The 24990-nt window shown below is 41.0% G+C and overlaps 2 protein-coding genes across 9 annotated transcripts in view; one reads left to right on the forward strand and one right to left on the reverse strand.

Moving 5' to 3' along the window:
• LOC127673362 (zinc finger protein 431-like) overlaps positions 1–24990 on the reverse strand; it is a 273064-nt gene that overhangs the window by 6088 nt on the left and 241986 nt on the right. Inside the window, exons 3-6 of one of the 7 annotated variants that reach the window (XM_052169075.1) lie at positions 14799–14925; positions 14547–14607; positions 10046–10168; positions 9021–9925 (exon numbers count right to left, since the gene is read on the reverse strand). In XM_052169075.1, the coding sequence (XP_052025035.1) occupies positions 9916–9925; positions 10046–10168; positions 14547–14607; positions 14799–14925 (321 nt within the window). In that variant the 3' untranslated portion in view covers positions 9021–9915. Of the gene's footprint in view, positions 1–1680; positions 1736–4549; positions 4926–5994; positions 6353–9019; positions 10169–14098; positions 14608–14798; positions 14926–15234; positions 15379–24990 lie in introns of those variants that run through there. The other 6 variants (XM_052169079.1, XM_052169076.1, XM_052169078.1 and 3 more) reach the window with 6 other exon arrangements.
• LOC127673356 (myoferlin-like) lies at positions 95–7084 on the forward strand. Of its 2 annotated transcripts, XM_052169063.1 has the most exons (8): positions 95–727; positions 1109–1282; positions 1700–1808; positions 3390–3467; positions 5021–5202; positions 5296–5441; positions 5560–5658; positions 6576–7084. In XM_052169063.1, the coding sequence occupies exons 2-6, from the start codon at positions 1226–1228 to the stop codon at positions 5380–5382; spliced, it is 513 nt and encodes a 170-aa protein (XP_052025023.1). In that variant the 5' UTR covers positions 95–727; positions 1109–1225; the 3' UTR covers positions 5383–5441; positions 5560–5658; positions 6576–7084. The 2 variants fall into 2 exon arrangements, with proteins under 2 accessions (XP_052025023.1, XP_052025024.1); XM_052169064.1 differs by having other exon boundaries at positions 95–1282; positions 5553–5658.

Below are 24990 nucleotides of genomic sequence, written 5' to 3' on the forward strand. Positions count from 1 at the left end.
TCAGGACCCCGGGTGGCACTCGCGTCGGCGCACGGACACCGCGGCGTCCCGCGGGCCCTAGCCGCCCCGGGCGAGGAAGACGGGAGGAGAAGTGAGCCGCGGCCGGGGCCCCGACCATCCCGCACGGCCGCGTGCGGCGCGAAGGCAACCCGCAGAGGGACGAGGAAGAGAGGCAGGCGCGGGACGCCCCGGGCGGGCGTCAACGACAGCGCAGCGAGGAGCGGGAAAGGCCTCGACCCCCGAAAGGCCCCCAAAGGCCTTAGAGGTTAACCCCGCGCCCTCCTTCACCGCCAGGCGCCCACGCGAGCGCCGCCACGCCGCCACATCCTCCTCCCTCGCGCGCCACCCGCGCGCCTCTCTCCTGCTCGCTCTCGCTCTGCTCCACGCACGCCGGCGGGTGAGCGGTGGAGGCGGCCACCGCCAGACCACCCCGCGGGCGAGGGGCCCCGGCCTCCCCTCACCCACAAAGACCAACACCACACACACACCGCCGCCGCCGCCGCGGCTCTCGACCGCGGCAACCGACCGGCCCTCGGTGACCATAGGGGACGGCCGAGGGCAGGAGCGGCCAGGCGAGAAGAGAACCTGGGGCGAGGTGGCGGAAAAGGGCGGCCGGCCAGCAAGGGGAGAAAGAGGCGAGGCTCACACGTCCCGGGGGCGCGCGGGGCCGACAGACACAATAGAAACAATATACTCTGAGCTGTCACATCATTGCTAATAACAGCAGGTATTTAGCATAAGCAGAATATTTAAATCTTAGAAGGTGTTATCATTTTACCCATATGTAAAATGCAGATGGTAATTCTTTCCAAAAAATGTCACAATCATGTGTTCTCAAAAGCAATCTGACAAAGAACCCACTCTCAGTCACACCTGTGTCTGAATGGTCACAGCAGTTGCCTGGTGCCTCTCTGTATTTCTGTAGTCCCTCAGTTCTGCCCAGTCAGAGATCCCCTCTAGTTTCTTTGCTGTATCCCTGGCTCCTCACCAAGAACTTGACAGAGAGTGGATTTTTGGGGACTAAATATTTGTCCATTGACCAAGTGGTCTACTTTATCAATATGAGGAGGATTATTATGCATCATTAAACGTTGTACTTCTATTTTAGGCCAGGGAAGAACTTGAAGATCGGGAGGGCTGGGAATATGTTTCACTAATCGGCTGGAAATTCCACTGGAAACAGCGCAGTTCTGACACCTTTCGATGCAGGCGCTGGAGGAGAAAAATGGCTCCTTCTGAGACACACGGCGCGGCTGCCATCTTTAAACTTGAAGGTGCCCTTGTAAGTAACCAGAAGCTGAAGTGTGATTGATAGTGGTGTAAAGGAAGTGTGTGAGTTAGGTAGAAAGCACAGCCAAGCCCAGAGAGGCTCTGGAACCCCAGTGCCTTCACAGCTGCAAAGAAGTTGGGGGAAAGGTATACAGCCTGAGTGTCCAGTGACTCCCATCTTAGGAAGAAACCACAGGATAGAGGGCCTCAGAACAGCATTGCAGACACATCTCTTTCTCCCGGCATTTTTCTAGTATATCTACCAGGGCCCTGGTTTCAGAAAGCATCTAGTAATTTTGTAGGAACGGATGGCTTGGTTGATTACAAAGATGATATGATGGTGATTGGTGATGATGTTGGTGGTGATGATGATGATGGTGATGGTGATGATGCTAATGGCAACAATGACAAAGACTTCCTCCTGCTTTAGGGGGCATATAACACAGAGGACAGAGACGAAAAGAGCCTGGAGAAACAGAAGCACAGCGTCACCACTGTATTTGGAGCAAACACGCCCATTGTTTCCTGTAATTTTGACAGTAAGTTTTAAGCATGGCTGTGAACTCTGTGTCTATCACTTTTATCTCTAGAAAACTCTTCAGATCTTCAAATGTTATATAATACAGCTTCATAGACCAAAGTAATTTCCTATTTCTTCACTTCATGAAGAGTATTCATAAAATGCATTTTAAAAAACTATATCATATTTGGGATGAAGAATGACCAAATTACTGGTCTTAATTTCTATTTATAGTATACTCATTGTGGCTAGAAAATGATAAATTATTGTTTGAATTATGGGCAAAGGGTTAAAATTTTAAGGAAGATCTGATCTCAATGTCAGCCTTCAAGAATTTCAAGATGTTATTAATAGTGGCATATGTTTACATAGGACTTAAAATGTACTAGATATTCAAACATTCACAGTTCTGAAATTCATGAAGTCAGTCACAATACTTTATTACCCCTCAAATAGTGTGTATCTATGTATCTGTGTGTCCATTTATACATGCATATGTGTACTGTGTACATACATGTGATACAGTGTACGTCAGTGTATGCATTAGTAAGAAGAGTTTGGACATTTTAAAAGTCAGAGAAAGTCTGAGCAGATAACTATCCCAGATATAAATGTCACATAGCACTGAGACCTCACTCAGTGACTGCTAGAGATCAGGCTCATCTGAAAGTCTGTGATGAACAGCTGTGCACTAAACCCAGGAAGGCCACAATGGGACTAACGTTCCTCTGATCGCCAGGCTGGCGTCAGGATTGTTCTAGCAGTTATTTATTTGGTTTCAATTTCTCTTTGGAGGCGGAGTTTCTATGTGTAATCCAGGCTGCCTTGATTTCTTGCATGCTGGGATTATAGGTATGCAAGCACCACAGTTGGAATATAGTAGTTAAAGTACACCCCCATTACACTCATCTGCCTCCTATCTGTATAAAATCTACTTTATGACTCCCTGCCAAGCCCACTTTTAAATCATCTGACAGACAGACAGACAGGCATGCATACATACATTCATGTGTTGATGCTTAATTTATATTTTAGGCACAGTAACAAATAAAGCATGGCAACTAATGATAAATATTGAAGGTATTAAAATGCACTACAATAAAGTGGTCAGTACCATTGTTCTCGTGCTTTGGGCCTTTATTAAAATAAATCAGAGTTACTTAACACAAGCACTGCGGTGCTATTTACATCAGTCAGCTTGTGAACTGCGAGAAGGAACTACTGAGTGACTCCCAGGCAGGCAGTGACGGATACACTGGACAAACGCATGATCCACGTCCCGAGTGGGGGGCAGCTGAGTGCTTGGAGACTGGTCACGCAGTAGCGCTTACAATATGAAACTTGTGCATCATGTATGTCTGGACTGTGCTGTTTGATGTTTGTGACCTGAGACTGATTACAAGCAACTGAAACAGGAGAACAAAGCCACGGATGTGGGGACTGTTGTCCTTTTATATGAGAGCACGGTGTGTGGATCATGTGTGCTCTCTGCCATGGGGAAATGGGCCGATTGGCCGGTGTGTCTGCAACATGCATCATCCCCAAAGAGCTGAGAAAAATCGAATTAACAGTTTCCTGTTTCTCATCACCTTCCCTTCAGGAGTCTACATCTACCACCTGCGCTGTTACATTTATCAAGCCAGGAACCTCATGGCTTTGGACAAAGACAGCTTTTCAGGTGAAGGGGAAATCCCTAATACTCTCTAACACAACAGGCTAGCTTGGATCTACCCCACACCAACTGGTAAATTGTTTTGTTTTCATTTCTTACAATAAAACCCTTTCCATATAAAGACGACTTTGGTATGCTTGAAGAAAACCACCTAGCCATTACTAGAGGAATTACCAATTGTTTTAAGAACTGTTGCTAGGTGCTAGAGATAGCCAGGATACACATGGCCCTAAAACACTAATCATCACAGGTTGAGTGACAAAGTGCCCTGAAGAGTAGCTTCTGGCCTCCATTTGTGTGCATGTGGAGGCTTTTTGCCTCCTCTCCTGCCTCCCCCCACCCTCCCCCAACCCCTCTCCTGGCTACCTTTCTAGCACTATGTAACTCTGAGGCTTCAACTCTGGTCCTGACATTGGTAGTTCACATGTGTTTCTGGCTATGCTCTGTTGGTGTGAATAGAATAGAGGCTATACTGGACTATTTAGGGACATTCCACTGTGAGACCTGCAAGCCAGTAACACTTCCCTGGTTCTTCTGTGGAAACAGCACTTAAAGCACTTATCTGACAATATCATGCACAGTGTCCGTTCTGATCCATGTCCCAAGTACTCCTCTTACCCACGTCTTTGTGAATTATTTTCTTTGCTAATAATATTAGGCCAGATTGTCTAGATCTGGTCTAAAAAGTAGATCAAGATTATCCTATTCTGTAGAACAAAACTTCAAAATGTTTTTGAGGACATTTTCAAATAGTATCCACCAGGGGGCACTCTCTCACTGTAGATCCAATCAGAATTCTTAGAAAAAAGTCTTCACTGAGGTTTTATACATAAAGCTCTAACCATGTTTCTCCAAGTTGGAAACACGATTTATCAGTTGGGAAAAAAATAAAAAATAAAAAACTACTGTTTTCATGTTACAAGCTGTACATCCTCAGAGCAACTAAGCCTTTCTGATTTACTTACCACTATATTCTTGAAACCTGGCACTCAAAAATAAACATTCTCTATAGATAACAGTAGAAGCAAAAGCATAGAACAAACTTTATCAAAACAGAAACAAAAACATAAAAATAACTGGTGTTTATTGGTGACATTGACAATAGTCCCTGTTCTATGCAGCTCCCCATCTTCCCGTCATCCCATTTTCTACCCAATAGGAAAACAGATATCACTTTCATGTCAAAGAGGGAGGAACCAAAGCTTAGGAAGATTGAATCATTTTCTTCCAATTTCATGGGGGCACAGCACATCAGATGTGTTGCCTGGTTGCAAAAATTGCATTCTAGATGATGTTTGTGAAAGTTTGTGGATGAACCTTGTTGAGGAGAAGTGCGCTCCAGAGAGGCAATCCTTTGCACATGTCAGGGCCTCCCGTTAGGCATTTCTCACCAGGATGCCGTCCTCTGTGGTGTCCCGCTTTCTGAACTCCTTGTCTTCAAGGGGTGGTGAGAGCACAGGACCACTATGTCCAGAAGAAAACTCTTTGGTTGAAACGAGCTGTTGTAGGAATCCGACTTCTCTGAGACTCTACTGTTAATATTTTTTTTCTGTCCCTAGATCCATACGCTCATGTCTCCTTCCTCCATCGAAGCAAAACCACTGAGATCATCCACTCCACCCTACATCCCACCTGGGACCAGACCATTATATTTGATGAGGTTGAAATCTTTGGGGAGCCCCAAACAGTTCTTCAGAACCCACCCAAAGTTATCATAGAACTTTTTGATAACGACCAAGTGGTAGGTAATCTGGAAGTTTAAGGTGACTTGGGGACATGATAGTAGTGTGCAGAGCTGTGTGATCAGGAATGTGAGTGTGGTCTCCTTCTCTAGGGCAAAGATGAATTTTTAGGTCGAAGCATTTGCTCTCCACTGGTGAAACTGACATCACACCGAAGCTTCTCTGGCATCCCATTATGAATGGAGACAAGGCCTGTGGAAACATCCTGGTCACGGCAGAGCTGATTCTGAGGAACAAGGTATCGCATTGTTCTTGCTCATGGATTCCTTGAGGAGCTGCTTAGAGCATCTCAGTCATTCCGGGCACTCTTTGCCTTAATGAACGGGAAGTGCTGACAGCCTGCGTTTAGTTCACAGGATGGCTCCAACCTTCCCATCCTCCCCTCTCAGAGAGCACCAAACTTGTACATGGTCCCTCAGGGGATCAGACCTGTGGTTCAGCTCACTGCCATTGAGGTATGTGTTCTCTCCTAGTTCTACTTGACCAAACCAAAGGGTGTGGGAAAAAGCAAGGGCCATTAATGTAGGGCATGCATCATGCTGAGTGCTTTCTTGCTGTTTCTAACTTCCTATAAAATCTGCTCCTCCCCCCCCCCCCCCCCCACCCATAGAAATAGTCATAGAAAATGGAAACCTTAACAAAGCAACAAGAAGCAGATTTCTGAGATTTCTTTTGGGGGGAAATTCGCCAGAGGAAAAAAGGATAACCCAAGGGAAAGTGCTGTGTGAACAAGGAGAAGGTCTGCAAAGGAGGCAGGGGTGGGGGGGAGGGGGAGGGAAGCATCTGGAAATTGGAGACATGGGAGATAATTAGGGCAACACAGGCTGGTGTTGATAACCTTGTGGCTAGATAGAAGGGATGCTGAAAGGGAAGCATTGTTATCCTCTGTCTTGCTGGGTGTTCCGGAAAACAGACCCAGGGAGATTCAAACAGCCACTCCAGGTTGGAATGCTTGAAGGTCACTTACCATGCAAGAGGTTTACACTTGGTCCTCCAAATTGCCTCACAGTAGATCACAAGAGTCCTGTTCACAGACGAGATCTAGAGGTGCTGACTGACTCATCAGCACTGACAGCTGTGCTGCTTTGTCTTTAGCTATCTGACAAAAGGGAAGGGCCAGAACCGCTTTCTCTGTGTGTCCACGGGCACCTGAAGATAATATGCACTGGTATTTTAGACAAATGTGCATCCCTCCATACTAAAGACTGTACTGTGCACTGTGTAACGTGATTGTGATTGGATCTTTCCATATGCGTATGTGTGTGCATGTGTGTGCACAAATGTGTGCATGTGTTTGTGTTCATGTGTGTGTGTGTATGTGTGTGTGTAATGTGTCAGGTTTACTTCCATTCTCTTTAACTTGTTTCCCCAGATCCTAGCTTGGGGCTTAAGAAATATGAAAAACTACCAGATGGCTTCCATCACATCACCCAGTCTCGTGGTGGAGTATGGAGGAGAGAGAGTAGAATCGGTGGTGATGAAAAGCCTGAAGAAGACACCCAACTTCCCAAGCTCTGTTCTCTTCATGAAAGTGGTACAGTATCTAGACTGTACACGAGCCCACGTGGAAAACCCACGTGTAAGGGTGGAAAAACCCAGCCTTACAGTAAACGTGACAGAGACTTCTCCCTCCTTAGAAAAAGCTACAAACAGCCCCACGGACAGGGAAGTATCTATGAGCAGTGCTTGCTGTCTTTCCTTTTCCATGGGAGATGATGAGCAATTGGCCATGAAGGGATCCTCCTGGGCTAACCCTGAAACTTAAAGTCAGCAACTTGTCTTGGATGCTCTTTAAATATGGCCCATTCTGTTCCCTAAATCAGTTCTTTATAACTGAAAGTAAGCTTGAAGAAACAGACTAAATATCTGAATTCAAAATTATTGAGGCTGTCGAAAGTTTTTTTTTTTCAATTCCTCTCTCCAAAATTGCACTTAAACTGTGATTACTTAACCCTAATCTTGTTTTGGAAAAGAGTTAACAAAACATATTGATGCATCTCTTTCTCTCTGCCTCCTCTGGCACTTCTGTTGCAACAAGGGTCAGTCTAGACAGAAGTACCAAGGACCTGAAGAAGCTGGGTGGCCCTCCATAGAGCAGCCACAAAAGTGCTGTATGGAAAGATTAGGATTTCAGAAAAGGACACTGTGCTCTCAAGATAGCCCAGAGGTCTAGCTTACCATTGTCCCAGCAGAAAACTCAAATTTCAACAAATTCCTAGGCAGTCCCTGCCACCAGGAGGGGTAAATCCTCCAAGCAGAAATCCAAGTGGAAGGATTTAGCTCGTGAGAAACCTGACTTCTTTGTATTAGAAGAGTCATTTTCTACCGGTATTTAAGTGGCATTCTTACATAGGCATGGGGGAAACACAGGAAAGTTGCTAACATGATGACCTGCAGCCTTGCACACATTGTAACAGGAGAGTTCTTGAAGGGATGAGAATGAGGTCGTATTGGGGATATGCTTTTGTGGCTATGTGTAATGAGAGGTTGGGGGTGGGAAGATGAACCTTCACACACCCTCCTGAGCACCCACTGTGTTAGCTGATCACAGTCTAGTCCAACCCCACTCAAAGCACAAGCCTTTCGTGAGTTTTCAGAGAAGAAATCTAAGATATACTCAATGATAAGATGATCTTAACTAAAGTAATTAGGCAATTTGTATAAATGTTGATAATAAGTGTGCAGGAAAATAATGTTTCTTACTCTCTTTCTCTCTAAACCTAATGTTCATGGGATCTTAAACGAAACAGCCACGTGACCGAAATATATGATGTTTCCTGCCTCTTACCTCATATGCCTAGCTCTCAGAAAAGGTAACTATTGTATGTATGCTTGCACATCTAAGATTCATGGGGTGAGGGATGCTGCTTGGGAGTAGAGAGCTTATCTCTGCATGTGCAAGGTCCTTGGTTCAATTTACAATACATGTATTTTCTGCCTATAATTGGAATGTAACATTTTTCCTAACTCTGGGAATGTATTGATGCAAAGGACTTTGAATTCATTATAACTGTGTGTGCACACATGCACACAAATACACACACTTGTATGCATGAATATAAATGTAAAGACATCTACAAAGTTATACATGTATTTAATTATACACATAAATCTACAAATACTTGTCCTCATGTACAAATGAGAAACAACCTTTTTCGTTTTTAATTATTTCATTTGTATGAATGTGTATATACGTGAGGGCATGTGCACATATGTGCAGGTAATTCTGGTGACTAGAAGAGGGCATCAGATTCCCTGGAGTTGACATGCAAGCAGTTGTGTGTGTGCTGGGAGTTGACCTCTGATGGTCTGCAAGAGCAACAATTGCTCTCAATGTCTGAGCCATCTCTCCAGCCTGAAATATCCTCTCTTACTGCTTGTTGCTCTCCATCCTACAGAACAGGAGGCTTATAAAAGGTGATGCTTATTTTTTGAGCGCATCACTTTCTAAGGCAGATTAGAAAAAGCAGTAATGTGAGTCTCATTCAGATATGACCTTGTTATAAATCAGAGTGGAGGTTGGGTGTGGTACCTCGCACCTGTAATCATAGCCCTTTCGAGGCTGAGGCAGGAGGATGATTAGTTTGAGGTCAGCTTTAATTATATATCAAGATCTTGTGCAGAAAGGGAGGAAAGAAGGAAGGAAGGAAGGAAGGAAGGAAGGAAGGAAGGAAGGAAGGAAGGAAGGAAGGAAGGAAGGAAGGAAGAGAAAGAAAGAAAGAAAGAAAGAAAGAAAGAAAGAAAGAAAGAAAGAAAGAAAGAAAGAAAGAAAGAAAGAAAGAAAGAGAGGAAGAGAGAAAGAGAGAAAGAGAGGAAGAGAGAAAGAAAGAAAGAGGAAGAGAGAAAGAAAGAAAAAGGAAGGAAACAATCAGGCCAAAAAGTGAGAAAGGGGAAAAGGGAAGGAGAGAAATAGGGAAGGAGAAAATGTGAGGAACTAAGCAGGCACTGGCCTATGACTGCCTCATTTATTATCTCTTCTTCCAAACCAAGAACACTCATTAAAACAAGAGGCTCAAGGCTCTGGCTGTAACTGAAATCACCTGGGGCATTTGTTTGAATATAATGAATACCTAGTTTTCAGCCCACACTAACTGAATCAGAATCTGAGGGATGGGGTGAGAGCCACTAGTGTACATGCACCACAACCCCCCACCACCTTTGTTTCCTACTTTCAAGGTCTCAGGGTTCTTTCTCTTCGTGATCTTATCTGCATCAACTCGATGAGGCAGATGCAGGCAGTTGTCACTAGATGAAGTAACTGAGGGCTAGAGTCCTAGAACAACTTGCCCAAGGCAGTGTGGCTTATAACATAAGGACTGGAACTAGAACCAGCTCACCTAACACTTAAGGGAGATTTGTATTGTTGCTAGAAGAGCTAAGGACATGGGATCAAAGCAAGCATATGTTAGAAATGTCATTCTGATTGACTTATGGATGCGAACTTTAACAGTAAAGAAATGAAAAGAGACAAATAAATAGAGTACGAGGTCTAGGAAAAGCATCTAATACAGATGCGGGCGTTGAAGCAAAGACAGCTCACCAGGGGCTGGGAAGATGGTGCAGTGGGTGAAGTGCTTGCTCACAGTCTCAGGGACTTGAGTTCTATCTCCAGAATTCATGTGAAAAATGCTGAGCATCGTGGCAGAAGTGGAGACAGAAGGATGAGTGCATTTGCAGGCCAGCAAGTCTAACCAAATAGTGAGGCCCAGGCATCAAGGGACCCTGTTCAAAGGAGGTGAACAGCAGTCACGCTGTGTCACCTGAGGTTGTTCTCTGGCCTCCACATGTACTCCTACATACATGTTCTCCTCTACACACAGGCATCTACACGCACACACATACCACATCCATGTCATTGGTTGAGTTGAAGTGTGGATGTGTTGTCCACTGTGCATGTAAACAGAGACAGATAGTCTCGGAACCATAGGTAGCCTTCCCTTTCTCATCTGCTCCATAGCAATTTTTCTGTAAGAAATCAGAAATCCAGCACACATGGGCTGGTGCATGGCCCCAGGAACACATGTAGCAGAGGACAGCATTGTCTGTACTCAGTAGGAGACTATACAACTGGTTTGTTTTGGTTTTGGTTTTGGTTTTTCGAGACAGGATTTTTTAATTTTTTTTTTCCCCAAGAGAGGGTTTCTCAGTGTAGCCCTGGCTGTCCTGGAACTCATTCTGTAGACGTGGCTGGACTTGAACTCAGAAATCTGCCTGCCTCTGCCTCCCAACTAAGGGAATTAAAGGCATGTACCACCACCACCACCCAGTATTTTAAGTCATTTTGAAATGATTTTTTTATTGGCTATTGTCCTTATTTTCATTTCAAATGTTTTCTCCTTTCCAGGTTTCCCCTTCCTGAAATTTCCTATTGTATCCCCTTTTCCCTGCCTCTATGAGGTTTCTCTTGATAAATAATTGTTGAGTATATATATGTATATATGTTTTAGAGCACAACAAATAGCATTCACTCATTATAGTGTATATATATATATATATATATATATATATATATATATATATATATATATATATATATATATATATATATATATATAATGTATACTATGTATTCACTATAGTATATCAATCTACCTGTACTATGTATATATATTTAAACAATATATTGTTTATATATTTAAATATAATTAATTTAAATATATAAATTCAATTCAGATATTCAGCTATATTTGCAATTATATATATGTATGTATATATATGTATGTATGTATATACATATATGTATATGTATATATGTATGTATGTATATATATGTATATACATTCAAATAGGGAAGGCAGGATCAGCTAATGGGTGAGACAGGAGAAAAATACAGAGTGTCAGGAAATATAAGTATGTAGCACTGGAGGATGGCAAATTCCCCAGGAGAGATGGTTCATCTAGAAAGTCCCAGAAACCAGGGAAGTGAGGCCTGGTTCCAAGGGGAATAATGTCACCAAAATATCCAAAAAAAAAGGAGACCAAACCCATAGAGACCACTAACAATAGATAGGCAAAGGTGCCCGTGGAGGGGCGGGGCCACCCGTCCATATCAAAACATTATACCAGAACTGTTCCTGTCTGAACAAATGCAAGACCACATCAGAAGAGTCAGGGGGAGGACTGAAGGAGCTGTAGGGGATTCCAACCCCATAGGAAGAGCAATATCTTCTACCAGGCCACACAGAACTCCCAGGGACTAAACCACCATCCAAAGAGTGCACAGGGAGGTGCCCATGGGTCCAGCTGCATATGTAGCAGAGGATGGCCTTATCTGACATCAGTAGAGGGGAGGCCTTTGTCCTAGGGAGGCTCGATGCCCCAGTGTACGGCCGGACTAGAGCAGTGAGGTGGGAGTGGGTGAGTGGGAGGAGGGAAAAAGAACAGTGGGATGGGATGTGGAGCCTGTGGAGGGGACACAGGAGAAGGGGGATCACCTGAGATGTAAACAAATAAAAGGATTAATTTTAAATACAGGAAAAAAAAGTCTCCATTATATCAAATTGATATCTTTCTGATTACTGCAACAGATCAGGAAGGTCAGGTAATGGTAATAGAGAGGAAATAGCAAAATCAAATGGGAAAAACAAGGAAACTGTGGTAAATGCAATAGTGATGTATCAGAATTCCAATTAAAATGTTAAATAAGACTGAAAATGCTGCAGATTTAAAGAAAGCAAAAGATGGCATTTGACACAAATCACTCCCTGTGACAGCATTTTAATAACCCTATGTTATATGATGAGTTTTCATTCTCCCTAGCAAGTGCTATTTTAAAGTCAGACTGATTTCTGACTACTTAGAGGGAATTTTCAGGAGTCCGTTAGGGAAAAAAACTCACATGTGTGTTTTGAGTGCTCGATTAAGCATGGCCACATTCTCTGTAACAGTTTTCCTTTTAAAGGTGTTTTTGGTAGTTCAATCATATATGCAAATTGACAATCACAAAAGAGATTATTCAACTCATTCCATACCCTTTCATTCTTTTTCTTGTTATAAACTAAATTTCTAAGTTATCATTATTATTATAATTATAATTAGTAGTAGTAGTAGTAGAAATTAAAAAAAAAAAAACCAAAAAATCCTGTAATAGGACAAAATGAAGGAGAAAGAGATTAAAAGAAGATAAAGAAATGTCTCAGAATCCCAAAGACTCACTCAAATTCACAAAAAGAAATTACATAAAGGCCGGGCTGTGGTGGCGCACACCTGTAATCCCAGCACTCTGGGAGGCAAAGGCAGGCGGATTTCTGAGATCGAGGCCAGCCTGGTCTACAGAGTGAGTTCCTGGACGGCCAGGGCTATAGAGAGAAACCCTGTCTCAAAAAAACCAAAACCAAGAAAACCAAAATAAATAAATAAATAAATAAATAAATAAATAAATAAATAAATAAAAAAGAAATTACATAAAAAGACAAAATTATGAGCCACAATAAACATAAACTTAACTTTGAGGTAAAATCAACAACAACAAAATAGAAAACAAAACAAATGAACATAAAAACCAAATATAAATGTCTCCTGGAAAGCATTATTAGACAAAGAACAACCAACAATGTCTTTGACTTTGTATTGTGTTTCCCATCTGATTCTGGGCAAGTGGTTTGCCCTTAAGATAGTTTGAACACCCTGTGAATGTCCTATTATTTACCACATCACCTAACAAAGAGATTCTTGTAAATCATACTTAAAAGCAATTCTGTTAAATCATTTTTAATATAGACAGGAACTTTACTGTCTCCTTTTTCAATCATCTGCTCAGAAAATGATTTCTACACATAGGATGGCATCCTCAACTTCATGGGATAGATGCCAAATATGGTGTCATCCTTCATTTCATAAAGCATTTTATAATTATAAAAACAATAAATATTGATTTGTGTAAATGGCCATCAACTGGATGGGAAATAATTTAACACTTTGGGACAAAGATACAGCCTAGCAACACTGCACTGGAAGCCAAGATGGAGAAGACCTCCACAGCCAGCATGATCTTCCCCCTGGTGCTATGGTAGACAGGAAGGAAGGTGATCCAGACACTGCAGAACACCAACTTGGTGAAAGTTAGGAATTTGGCTTCATTGAATCTGTCAGGAAGGTTCCTAACCAGGAAAGCCACAGTGAAGCTCCCCAGAGTCAAGGAACCCAAGTATCCCAGGACAACATGGAAGGCAATAAGTGAACCTTTGTTGCAAGTAATGACAGTCTTCCAATGTTCAGATTGTATAACTCTGTCAATAAAGGGAGGAGACAGTACCAACTAGATTCCACACAGAACAATTTGGATCAGGGTACAATGGGAATGGCCAAATAAGTTGCCCCTGATGCCAGCATCCCTCTCTCATCATTCTTCCAGGAGCTTGAAAGCCATGACCACAGTTATTGTTTGGGCCAACACTGTAGAAGTGTGCCACTGTGAAAAATACTCCAAATATGGTCTGCTGCGGGATGCAGGTGACCTGGTTGGGATGTCCAATGTAAAGCAATGAGCAGAGAAAACAGAACACTAGACAGATGAGCAGGATCTAGCTGAGAATGAGATTATTGGCCTTCACAATAGGAGTATTCTTGTACTTCCCAAAAGGTAGTACTAGAATTGTGATGACTGAGGAGGACAGATATATGAAGCCTATAAGTTCTGAATTCCTAGTACCCATAAAGGTGTTCTATAGTAAGAATTTGGGTTATTCACAGGAAAATGACAAAACAAATTAGTTGCAATCTTCTATGATATTGAGAAAGTCTATCAAAGGTGGAATATGACATATCTTTTCATTGTTTTGAAATAGAAAGATTTATGTTGCTTTTTAAATATTCTTATGTTCACTTGGCTTTTATCCATTGTGAAACATAATATACATAATAAAAAATAACAAAAGAAAGATTTCCACAACTGCATTCACTGTTTGAATTTTTATTTCTTATAACATGTAGTATATACATTAATATTTATCCAAAACAACATTCTTGAGTCTCATAAACTGCCCTCTCAACAAATTTAAAAATGCCCCTACAAGAATATTAGCATCACCAACTTTATCATGGACTTTTTGCTTATTAGAAGGTTTTTGATATATATTTATTACTATTCAATGTCAATATGATATCTAAGTAACTTGAGACTGTACAGATTAGCAGTTCCACAGCATAGTTCTAATGGAGCTACACAGCAAATGGATACACAACTCTGATAACTTATTTTGAGGTCCATGGTTTTGTTAGAAAATTTTAATCATAGCTACACTTAAAGGACAGATATTTTACCCTCTTGCTTTTCTTTAGAGTTTAAGAACATATTAAAATTTCCTCAGAGATATATTTGTATCAGCTGGCACAAGAAAATTACCTTTTAAATCTTCTAGAATTTTCAAAATGTTCTTCAATATCATGGTCTTCCCAATTAGAGCCTAAAACACAGTACCAGAAAATTAATGATATACTATTGAAAAACAGGCAAAATTCGCTATGAAAGCTACAGTGGAAATTCAGTGAATCTGATTTATTTAGCTCATTCCTCATTGTTCTCAATTAAAATAACAGAAGATCTTCAATAACCAAGAAATATTTTTTCCTTACTTGAAAAAATTCACAGTCTTACCTAGAGCTTTGAGGTTCAGGAAGGTCGCCAACATCACATTTTTGTAGAGATTCTTCTGGGATGGATCCAACGATTCCCACTCTTCCTCAGTGAAGTTCACTTGCACATCATCAAAAGTCACTGCTCCCTAAAGCAGTGTACAACCCAAAGCATGATACTGAAATCAATGTAAAGAAAATGTATACTTCATTTACTCTATAATCATACATTTCTGGTACTTTCTTCACTCAATTTCTGATTCAGAAGTTATAATCTAATTACCATGTCATTTTAGAAGGAACTTGAATTGAAAGATTCACCAATGTTGCTTCTGAACACTTTGCACTTTGAACTTCTCTTGCCTTGCAAGAGAAATGCCAATTAAGAGGGAGATGCGGGAGAAACAGATCTACAGAACTGAGCCCACATCCAAAAAGTTGTACAAACAATTACTCACTATAAAAATGCTCGGCAAGCTGGGTGTATTTCCTCATTTCTTTAATCAGAGGGGTAACAGCAGGTGTAAGTCGTTGAGCCGGACACCAGCATGGTCTATGTAATGCAGTCCAGGAGAGCAGAAGGGATTAAAACCCTCAATCCCCTGAGGAAATCAAACAAGCAAACAAAATTGATAGAGAACTCACTGGTCTTTTCTAATGTTCCTACAAAGAATTATACATGCATTGCAGTTCTTTGTTCATCTTGTAGAAACATGAAGTCAAACAGTAAAAACTGCAGCATTAATAAAATTTTACTAAAAGGGAATGCATGCTTTAATAGCTACAAATGGACAGTCGAAAATAATAGTAATATGAATGTTGATCATAAATAAGCAATTTAGGGCAAGAGAGAGAGAGCTCAGCATTGAAAAGCTCTTGATGGTCTTCCATATAATGGTGGATAATTTCTCGCAAAAACTTGGACCAACAACAACTCATAACTTCAAGATCAGGAGTTCTGAGGCCATCTTCTGACAACAGTAAAGATGAAACACACATGATATTCATATTCATGCACACAGGCAAAATATTTCTATTCATTCAAACATTTCAGAACAAAGACAAGACCGAGACTGAATGCCATACATATGAAACCCAATGATCCTGAAACCTCAAATAATATTGATGTCATAAACATATGCCATCCTGAGAAATAGAATATAGTCTGTATATTTGGCCAAATTTCAGTATTGGATGAAAGATATGGATGAAAAACAGCACAAAAGTATGCTTATATTACAAATACAAGACACGTGTCTTTTGTGGTTTCTCTACCTACTTTAAGGGCCGAGAAAGCTTCACAGAGAAATTTGGTTTGGAAAAGAAAAGCAAAAATAAAATAAATTGAAAAATATAAAACCACGAGACTTGTACAAAGGATTATTATTGACTAGCAAATGTATCTATTGTATTTTATATGATTTAAGGAAAGAGATTGTAGTGAATGTATGGGAGCATGAGAAGAAAGCTGAAAGGTCAGTTTCAACCACAACACAGTAGACACCAAGAATAAGATGTTTCCCCTCTAAAAGAAAGGCAGGAGTAAATATGGAGTAGCGACTGAGGACACAGCCAATGAAAGTTTCCCAACATGAGTGCCATCCGATGGACAATCTCCAATCCATGACATTACTAATAGTACTGTGTTATGCTCCCACAAGGAAGTCTTGAGTCCATGGAGAGGCTCCACAAAGTCTGACTGAAAAAGCTGCAGAGATCCAGAGTCAAACCTTGCATGGACCTTGGGGACTCTTATGGAAGAGTTGGTGGGGAGATTGAAATCCCTGAAGAGGATAGATACTCCATAGGAAGAACAACAGACTCAACTACCAAGGACCCTTGTGGACACTCAGAGACTGAGCCACAAACCAGATACAATACACAGGCTGGACTAAGGCCCCTGGCACATTAGAAGCAGATACTCAGCTCCCTCTTCATGAAGGTCATTCAACAACTGAAGCAGCTTTCCCTATAGCTGCCAGGGGACTATCTTTGGACTCTGTTCTCCTAACTGGGCTGCCACATCTGGACTCAGTGGGGGAGGATGCATTTAACTCATAAGAGACTAGATGCACCATTTTGGGGGGATACCTTGGGGCCCAAAAACTTCTCAAAAAGAAACAAAGGAGACTCTGTTATAGAAAGGGACCTATAATAGTGACAGTGTTCAGGGTGATAATGAATTTATAAATTATTGGAGTAACAAAAATAAAAGAGAAAAATAAAAAGTTTCAGTCTATAAACACTCTCCTCTTCTCCAAAAGCTTTCTGGAAAGGTTCCTCCTACATGATCTTTCACAAGCACCACAAAGAGAATCCGACAGGACAGACAAGTGGCCCAAAACATCATCTTATCTAGAAAGTTTTGATTCAATCAACTGCATCCTGAACCATGACACGAAAGTCTCATGCTAATCCTGTGATGAAAATGCATTCAGTCTACAGTGATCCCAATAGTTTGTAGGAGCTCCTCCACTGTTCAGATGTCTAAAGTCTCTTTTGACACTCAAGGCCAAATCATGAAAGTCACATCTTGTAGTATCAGACTGCAAGTTATATCTTTCTAACTTACAATGGCACAGAATACTCCTTCCCATTCCAATATAGGGATGTGCACATAGGTAGAGAGAATATTAGTCCAGGCAAGAAACAGAGTGGGGGTAAACATCAAATCCTATTGCTTTGTCTGAGACACATTGGACCTCACTTTCTAAAGGCTTAGATGGCCCTATTCCTGTAACTTCTCATACATTTCTCAGTTCGGGTACTTCCTCTCCCTGTATGCATCTCTCCATAGGAGATTTCTCAATGCCTCAGGCATCTAACCAAGTTGTGGTCACAAAATGCTACTCAAGCATCATTCTCATAACTTCACTGCAATGAACTCTCACAGAGGCTTCCCTGGGGCTCTGACTCTGCCAAAAGACTGACTCAAGCCAAACTGAAACCATAGAGGAAGAAACCATGACCTTAAATTATTAATCTATCAATTTTCAGAAGCAGCACTGTATTAATGATCCTCCTAAGTTTGGCTTCTTAGTTGATGGACTCTGCCTCACTTGGATCATAGTTGCAGCAGGTTTTATTCATAGTTCCTTTTTGGAACTAGGAAACACTTTACCTACTCCTTCCGTTAATTTATGATCCATCAGGAGGAAGTGTTATACTTAGTGTACACTTAGGGCATCTACCCACTAGAGCATGTGCTTCACTAAGTTCATATCTGTTTTATTTATAACAGCTAGAAACCGAAAAGTATCAAGATGTCCCTCAACCAAAATTTGTATACAGAAACGGTGGATCCCTTACAAAATGGAATAATATTTAGTCTATAAAAACAAGGACATTAGGAATTTTCCAGGCAAATGGAGACGTCTAGATACTATCATCCAGTGTTAGGTATCCCATTACCCAAAGGACATAGATGTATGTACTCACTTACAAATGGATAATAACCATAAGGTAGAGGATATCCACACTACATTTCTTGGCCATGAAGAAACTAAACAAGAAGGAAGGCAAAGGAGCTGTATAGATAGCTCAGCTGGTAAGAGCACTAACTGCTCTCATGAAGGTCCTGAGTTCAAATCCCAGCAAGCACATGGTGGCTCACCACCTCCCTTAAGTAAATTTGAAACCCTCTTCTGCTGTGTCTGAAGACACCTACAGTGTGCTTATATATAATAAATAAATACATCTTTAAAAAGAACAAGGAAGGCTAAAATGACCATGGCTGAATCTCACTCAGAAGTGAAAATAAACTAGTCATAGAAGGTAGATGAATGACAGACAACTGGAAGGACAGGTAGTTAAGAAAGGGGAAGAGAGGTAAGGAGCAGGTGTGGTGAGAGAAAAGAAAGGGTCAGAGGGTGAGGAAAATGAATTGAATTCTGCAGCTGTCAGGGAGATAGCTGTAGGCACCTTTAGGATGTGCTACAGACCAGGAATGGGAGGGAAACCAGGAGTCTATAGTTGTGATCTTAGCTGAGATGCCTAGCAGTGAGATATGGACCCTGAGGAGGCCAAATCCTGCAGCCACACAGTCCCCCATGTGGAGAGTTAAGGACACAAACAGAACCAACAACATTTCCACCCAAAATTTATACTGTCTAAAAGAAATGCAGTCAAAAAGATGGAACAGAGAATGAGGGAATGGCCAAATTATACCAGACCCAACTGGTGACACATCCCGTGGGCAAGCACCAATCCCTGATATTACTGAGGATATACTTTGTTATACTTCCAGAGAGTAGCTTAGCATATGTCCTCTGATAGTCTCCATCCAGCATGTAACTGAAGCAGATGCAGACACCCACATTCTAACATAGGACAGAGTTCACGGAGTTTTTTGAAGCATTGGGGAAAGGACTGAGGGATCTGAAGGAACAGGAAGTTCATAAGAAGACCCACAGTCTCAACTAACATGGACACTACAAGACTCTCAGAGACTGAGTCACCATCTAAAGAGCATGTTCAGGATGGTCTGAGTCCCCTACCATATATGTACTATGTGAGCTACTTAGTCTTCATGTGCTTCCCCCAACAAATGGAGTGGGAGATATTTTTTATGCTGTGGACTGTCTGTCAAAAATGTTCCCCTACCTTGACTTCCTATCTTTATCTCAGTAAGAGACATATGCCTAAACATGCAGAGACTTGAAGTGCCATGTTTGATGGATACTCCAGTGGTTTCCAAGCTCCTTGGACAGATAGTAGGAGTTACGAATGAAGGGCTCTGTAAGGTGGAAAGGAAACATGGGAGAACGTGGAATTTAAATTAAATAAATAAGTGATAAATAAGTGGGGAAAATGAGCAAATACATATAAATAGAACAAAAATATAGAAGGAAGATCAGTATTTTTAAATTTTACTCCACTCAATAATTCGGGGTGTAAGCAAAGGAGACAAGTCTTTTTTTTTTGCCAAAATTTCACAGAATCGGCCTCTCACTAAAATTTACACTGTCTATTTTCCTCTGAAATGCAATGATTTCAATTTCCTCTGTCTGTGTTCTGTCAACACTCCATTCTCCTAAGTCCTATGAGAACAACTGTTTAAGATCCATGAACAGCTTTCTAGAAATTTTGCCATCTCAATTTCTGATAATCTAAACATTCCTTCAAATGAGAACACAGATTCTGTGTAGTAGCAAAATCCCGTGTTGATAATTCTTTTGTGCATTTTCTTTTTATCTGGTTGTTGCTCTAAGTTGCTACTCTGCTGCTGAGATGGAATCCTCTGAGCAAAAACATCTCAAGTAATAATCATTTGCTGTAAATGATTCTTCAGACATGTCACAGTTCATCACTATGGGAACTTAGAGTAGAAACTGAAGCTACAAACCGAAGGTAAAAGCATGGGCAACATTGTCTCCTGGCTTGCTCTCCTGCTTGGTCAGTGTCCCATGCTCAGGTAGCTCTCTCATCCAGCCCAGGCCCATTTGCTTATGAATATTGTCACCCTCAGTGGAAGAGCCTTCCCACAACAATCTTGAACACTATATCACACAGACATAGCAACCAGCCATTCTGATGAGAGCACACCCTCAACAGAGTATCCTTCAAATAACTGTAGCTCTGAAATGTTGAAATGTTGGCTGATTCACCTCATTCCTTATTATTTCTCATTGTGGTTTGCTAAGATTATCTCTTACTGCCCATCTCCTCTCTTAGCTTTCAAAATTAGCTAGCATTCTGTCTTGAATATAAATACCAAACAGGTCAGCAAAAGGGCATCACTCAGACAACACTCTCTGAAAATCTAGACAGCAAACAATAACCCAGGAAAAAACACTAAGCCAAACAAGACAAACTGAGAAACCTGTACTTAGAACTATACTCACCACAAACACTGATGCCTAGACACCAGCATAGAAAGATAAGGAATATCATCCAGGAAAATAAGTCACTTCTTAGGACATGTTAGACAAGTAGATAGAAGAAGAAGAGGAGTAGAAGAAGGACGAAGAGGAGGAGGAAGAGGAAGAGGACGAGGAGGAAAAGGAGGAAGAGGAAGAGGAGGAAGAAGAAGAAGAACAAGATGATCAATCCGCATAAAATATTTCAAAGGAAACCATAAAGGAAAACTTTCCCAAACTAAAGAAGGTGTAAATTTGGTTTTGTCATGGAATGTCTTGCTTTCTCCATTTATTGTGATTGAAACTGGGGAAGACCCTTGAGGACATCGGTACAGGGGAAAAGTTCCTGAACAGAATACCAATAGCTTATGCTCTAAGATCAAAAATTGACAAATGAGACGTCATAAAATTACAAAGTTTCTGTAAGGAAAGGACACCAAAAAGAGGACAAATTGGTAACCAACAAATTGGGAAAAGATCTTCACCAACCTTACATCAGATAGAGGGCTAATATCCAATATATATAAAGAACTCAAGAAGTTAGACTCCAGAAAACCAAATAACCCTATTAAAAAAGGGAGTACAGAGTTAAACAAAGAATTTTCACCTGAAGAAGTTCGGATGGCGGAGAAGCACATTAAGAAATGCTCAACTTCATTAGTCATTAGGGAAATGCAAATCAAAACAACCCTGAGATTTCACATTACACCAATCAGAATGGCTAAGATTAAAAATTCAGGAGACAGCAGATGTTGGCGAGGATGTGGAGAAAGAAGAACACTCCTACACTGCTGGTCGGGTTGCAAATTTGTTCAACCACTCTGGAAATCAGTCTGGCGGTTCTTCCGAAAACTGGACACCTCATTTCCAGAAGATAATGCTATACCACTCCTGGACATATACCCAGAAGATCCCAAAGCATGTAATAAGGATACATGTTCCACTATGTTCATAGCAGACCTATTTATAATTGCCAAAAGCTGGAAAGAACCCAGGTATCCCTCAACAGAAGAGTGGATGCAAAAAATGTGGTATATCTACACAATGGCGTACTATTCAGCCATTAGAAACAATGAATTCATGAAATTCTTAGGCAAATGGATGGAGATGGAGAACATTATACTGAGTGAGGTAACCCAGACTCAAAAGGTGAATCATGGTATGCACTCACTAATAAGTGGATATTAACCTAGAAAATTGGAATACCTAAAACATAATCCACACATCAAATGATGTACAAGAAGAACGAAGGAGTGGCCCCTTGTTCTGGAAAGACTCAGTGAAGCAGTATAGGGCAAAACAAGAACAGGGAAGTGGGAAGGGTTGGGTGGGAAAACAGGGGGAGGGAAGGGGGCTGATGGGACTTTGGGGAAGTGGGGGTCTAGAAAATGGGAAATCATTTGAAATGTAAATAAAAAATATATCGAATTAAAAAAATAAAGAAGGTGCGTGTTAGTGAACAACAAGCATCAAAAATACAAAACAGATAGGGAAAGAGTCCCTTTGCTACATAATAATCAAAACACTACACATATGTATTAAAGAAATATAAAAAAAACTACAGCAGAAAAATATTAAATAAACTAAACAAAAAGTTGTAATATATGAAATCAGAACTATTAGATTCAAAACTGCCTTATTTTAAGGAATCAATTAATTACTTATACAATGTTTTCCCTGCAGGTATTCCTACAGACCAGAAGAGGGCACCAGATCACATTACATATAGATGTGAGCCACCATGTGATTGATAAGAATTGAACTCTCATGACCTGTATAAGAACAGCCAGAGTTCTTAACCTCTGAGCTGTCTGTCAAAGCCTATTCCTGCCATATTAATGTATATTATAAAAGACACACAGATCTGGGCACAGGTGCTGCATAGTCCCAGAAACCACCCATGCACCTACAACAAAGCAACTGTTTCAGATGTTTTGGACAGAATTACAATCAGCAATGATACTGAAGTTATTAAGAGGTCATTGCCTGAACTAACAAGTAAGAAGCACATCTAGAAACCTCACATGTGGTCACATCTCGCTGATGTTTCCCATCCAACTCCATAGAGGACCCACCAACGCAGTGCATACAGCTCAGCAGTGTGCTCCTCCCGATTGTGGGCAGACATCCTGTGCTCATGAGGTCTTGATTTCAGAGCTTCCCTGAGGTCCCCTCACAGCACCCAACAGTAGAGCTCAAAGCAGGATGCGGAGAACAGTTCAAGCTGCACAGCCACAGTGAAGACACAGAAAGCCTCCTGGAAGACCTCACCTCTTTGTCTGACACTGCCAGCAGACTTGATTGGCCAGGGAGTCTTACCCCTCCTCAGGTTAAAGTGTGCTTCTGGTCTAGGCCTGCCCTTTTCCAGATTTCAGGAGTGGATTGCACTCCATTAGCAATTGAAAGAAGATTCCAAGACAAATCTTACCCTACCCAGTCCTTTGGTAGGACACACCATTCCAGCTCTGGCCAGTTAGCTGCCTGTTCTTTCCCTCTGTGAACCAAGATGTTACCAGGACCTGACTTCTGACATTGCCTGAGCTTTTCTCAAAGCAGTTGTCTTCTTCCCATATTCAAGAAGAATAGCTGGCAATGACTATTACTCAATATGCAATGGTGGTATCTCTCTGACCGAGTAATGGATAACCCAATGCTTGACCCAGGGTATTAACATTAAAGATGGGGTTGTAATGACAAGACTTTCACCCAGGCAGTGGTGGTACATGCCTATAATTGTAGCTCTTGACAAGCAGAGGCAGGTGAATTTCTGAGTTCCAAGCCATCCTGGTATACAGAGTGACATCCAGGAAAGCAAGGGCCATACAGAGAAAACCTGTCTCTAAAAAAAACCAAGAAATAAGAAAGAAACAAAAAACAAATGAAGAGTTTTGTTTATGGCTAAATGCTGAGATCAGGAAAACTGAAGCTTCCTTCAACAGAGGATAGGTTGCCAACAACCACAGGAGAAAAGCAAGAAACATAAGAGGATCTCTTTTGAGCACTATAACTAGTCAGCACATTTTCATCCATGGCAAAGGAAAGAAAGAACACAGTTGGATTAGAACAGATTTTAGAGATAAGCCTATATCAAATCATAGAGAAAGTGAGTCTTTCTATGTATATAGAAAGGATCGTTAATAGAATGTCCCAATAAAGTCTGTCAGCGAAGGAAAGCTAGAAATATCACATCTTTTTTATTTCATGTTGCAGGATATTACAGCTGATCTTCATTATATACCAGAATACTTAAGAAATAAGTACTTCCAATGTGAGTTTTAAAATAAAATAAATAAACAAATCACCTTTGTTTTGTAAAATAAAGTAGTACAAATAGAAAAAACAAAAATGACCTTTCCACTTGTAGGTTGCAAAAAGCATCTACAGCCTATATAAAAGGTGGATCTCAACATCTCAAAAGATCAAGATTAAGAAAGGGCTTTTACTCCCAAAGGTATAATTAAGAAATATTCCCCACAGTAAACAGGGTTAGAGTTAGGGTTAGGGGATTAGAGTGTTATGACGAGAATCAGGACAAGGGTTGTCAGGGTTGGGATGCTTAGGAAATTAAGGAGTTAATATAGGATTAGAGATTTAGGATAAGGCCCAGGATTAGGCTCAGGTTTAGGATTAATGTAGCCATCATTATTCTTGATGGTTTCACTGAATCAATAGAATCCCTATTACACAAAGAAGAAATGTCAGGGTTAGGGTAAGTCTCAGGATCAGGTCAGAGGATTTGTTGGTTGTGTGAACTCAGCTCCTATCTTTTTGCTCATCTGCCTTCCTAGTCCTCTTTTTCATAATATCAAAATCTTTCCTGCCCAAATGAAGGTGGAAAATGAGTTATCCAGGAACCTAGAATTCCCAGAAGGGAAATATCTTTACATTATTATGGAACCCAGTTTACATACAACAGAAAACAATACAGTTTTTGTTGTTCTCAAGTTCACAAGATGGACAAAATCATGAGACTTGGTGCCCCTCTTTGGTAATAATATCATAAATATTGCATGGGCCAGGTGTCTTCACCATAGATTTAGTAAATATAACCAAATGGTACAACACAAAATGGTCTCCATCATTATTCTTGGTGGTCTCACTGAGTCAATAGGATCCCTATTGTACAAAATATCAGACCAATAAGTTATTCATTTTATATCTTAATGGTTTGTTCTGTTCTTATTCTGATAGCTTCTACCTTATTCATTCAATGGTTTCTCTAAAGAACCTAAAAGTTTATCTATACCACTAGCAAACTAGCATTCCAACAAAGGAAGTAATGACTTTGATATTCACAAATTCAAGCAGATAAACAAGGGATAAGTTGCCAAGGGCAAGACAGACTGCTGCCAGCAA

Source organism: Apodemus sylvaticus, chromosome 22, assembly GCF_947179515.1.
Source record: "Apodemus sylvaticus chromosome 22, mApoSyl1.1, whole genome shotgun sequence".
NCBI classification, from domain to species: Eukaryota; Metazoa; Chordata; class Mammalia; order Rodentia; family Muridae; genus Apodemus; species Apodemus sylvaticus.

Excerpts from the sequence above, each read along its gene's own strand:
- LOC127673356 (XM_052169064.1), top strand. The coding sequence starts at position 1,226 with ATGGCTCCTTCTGAGACACACGGCGCGGCTGCCATCTTTAAACTTGAA. Across the intron at positions 1,809-3,389 it reads TGTTTCCTGTAATTTTGACA|GAGTCTACATCTACCACCTG; the intron begins GTAAGTTTTAAG and ends CCTTCCCTTCAG. Across the intron at positions 5,203-5,295 it reads TTTTTGATAACGACCAAGTG|GGCAAAGATGAATTTTTAGG; the intron begins GTAGGTAATCTG and ends CTCCTTCTCTAG.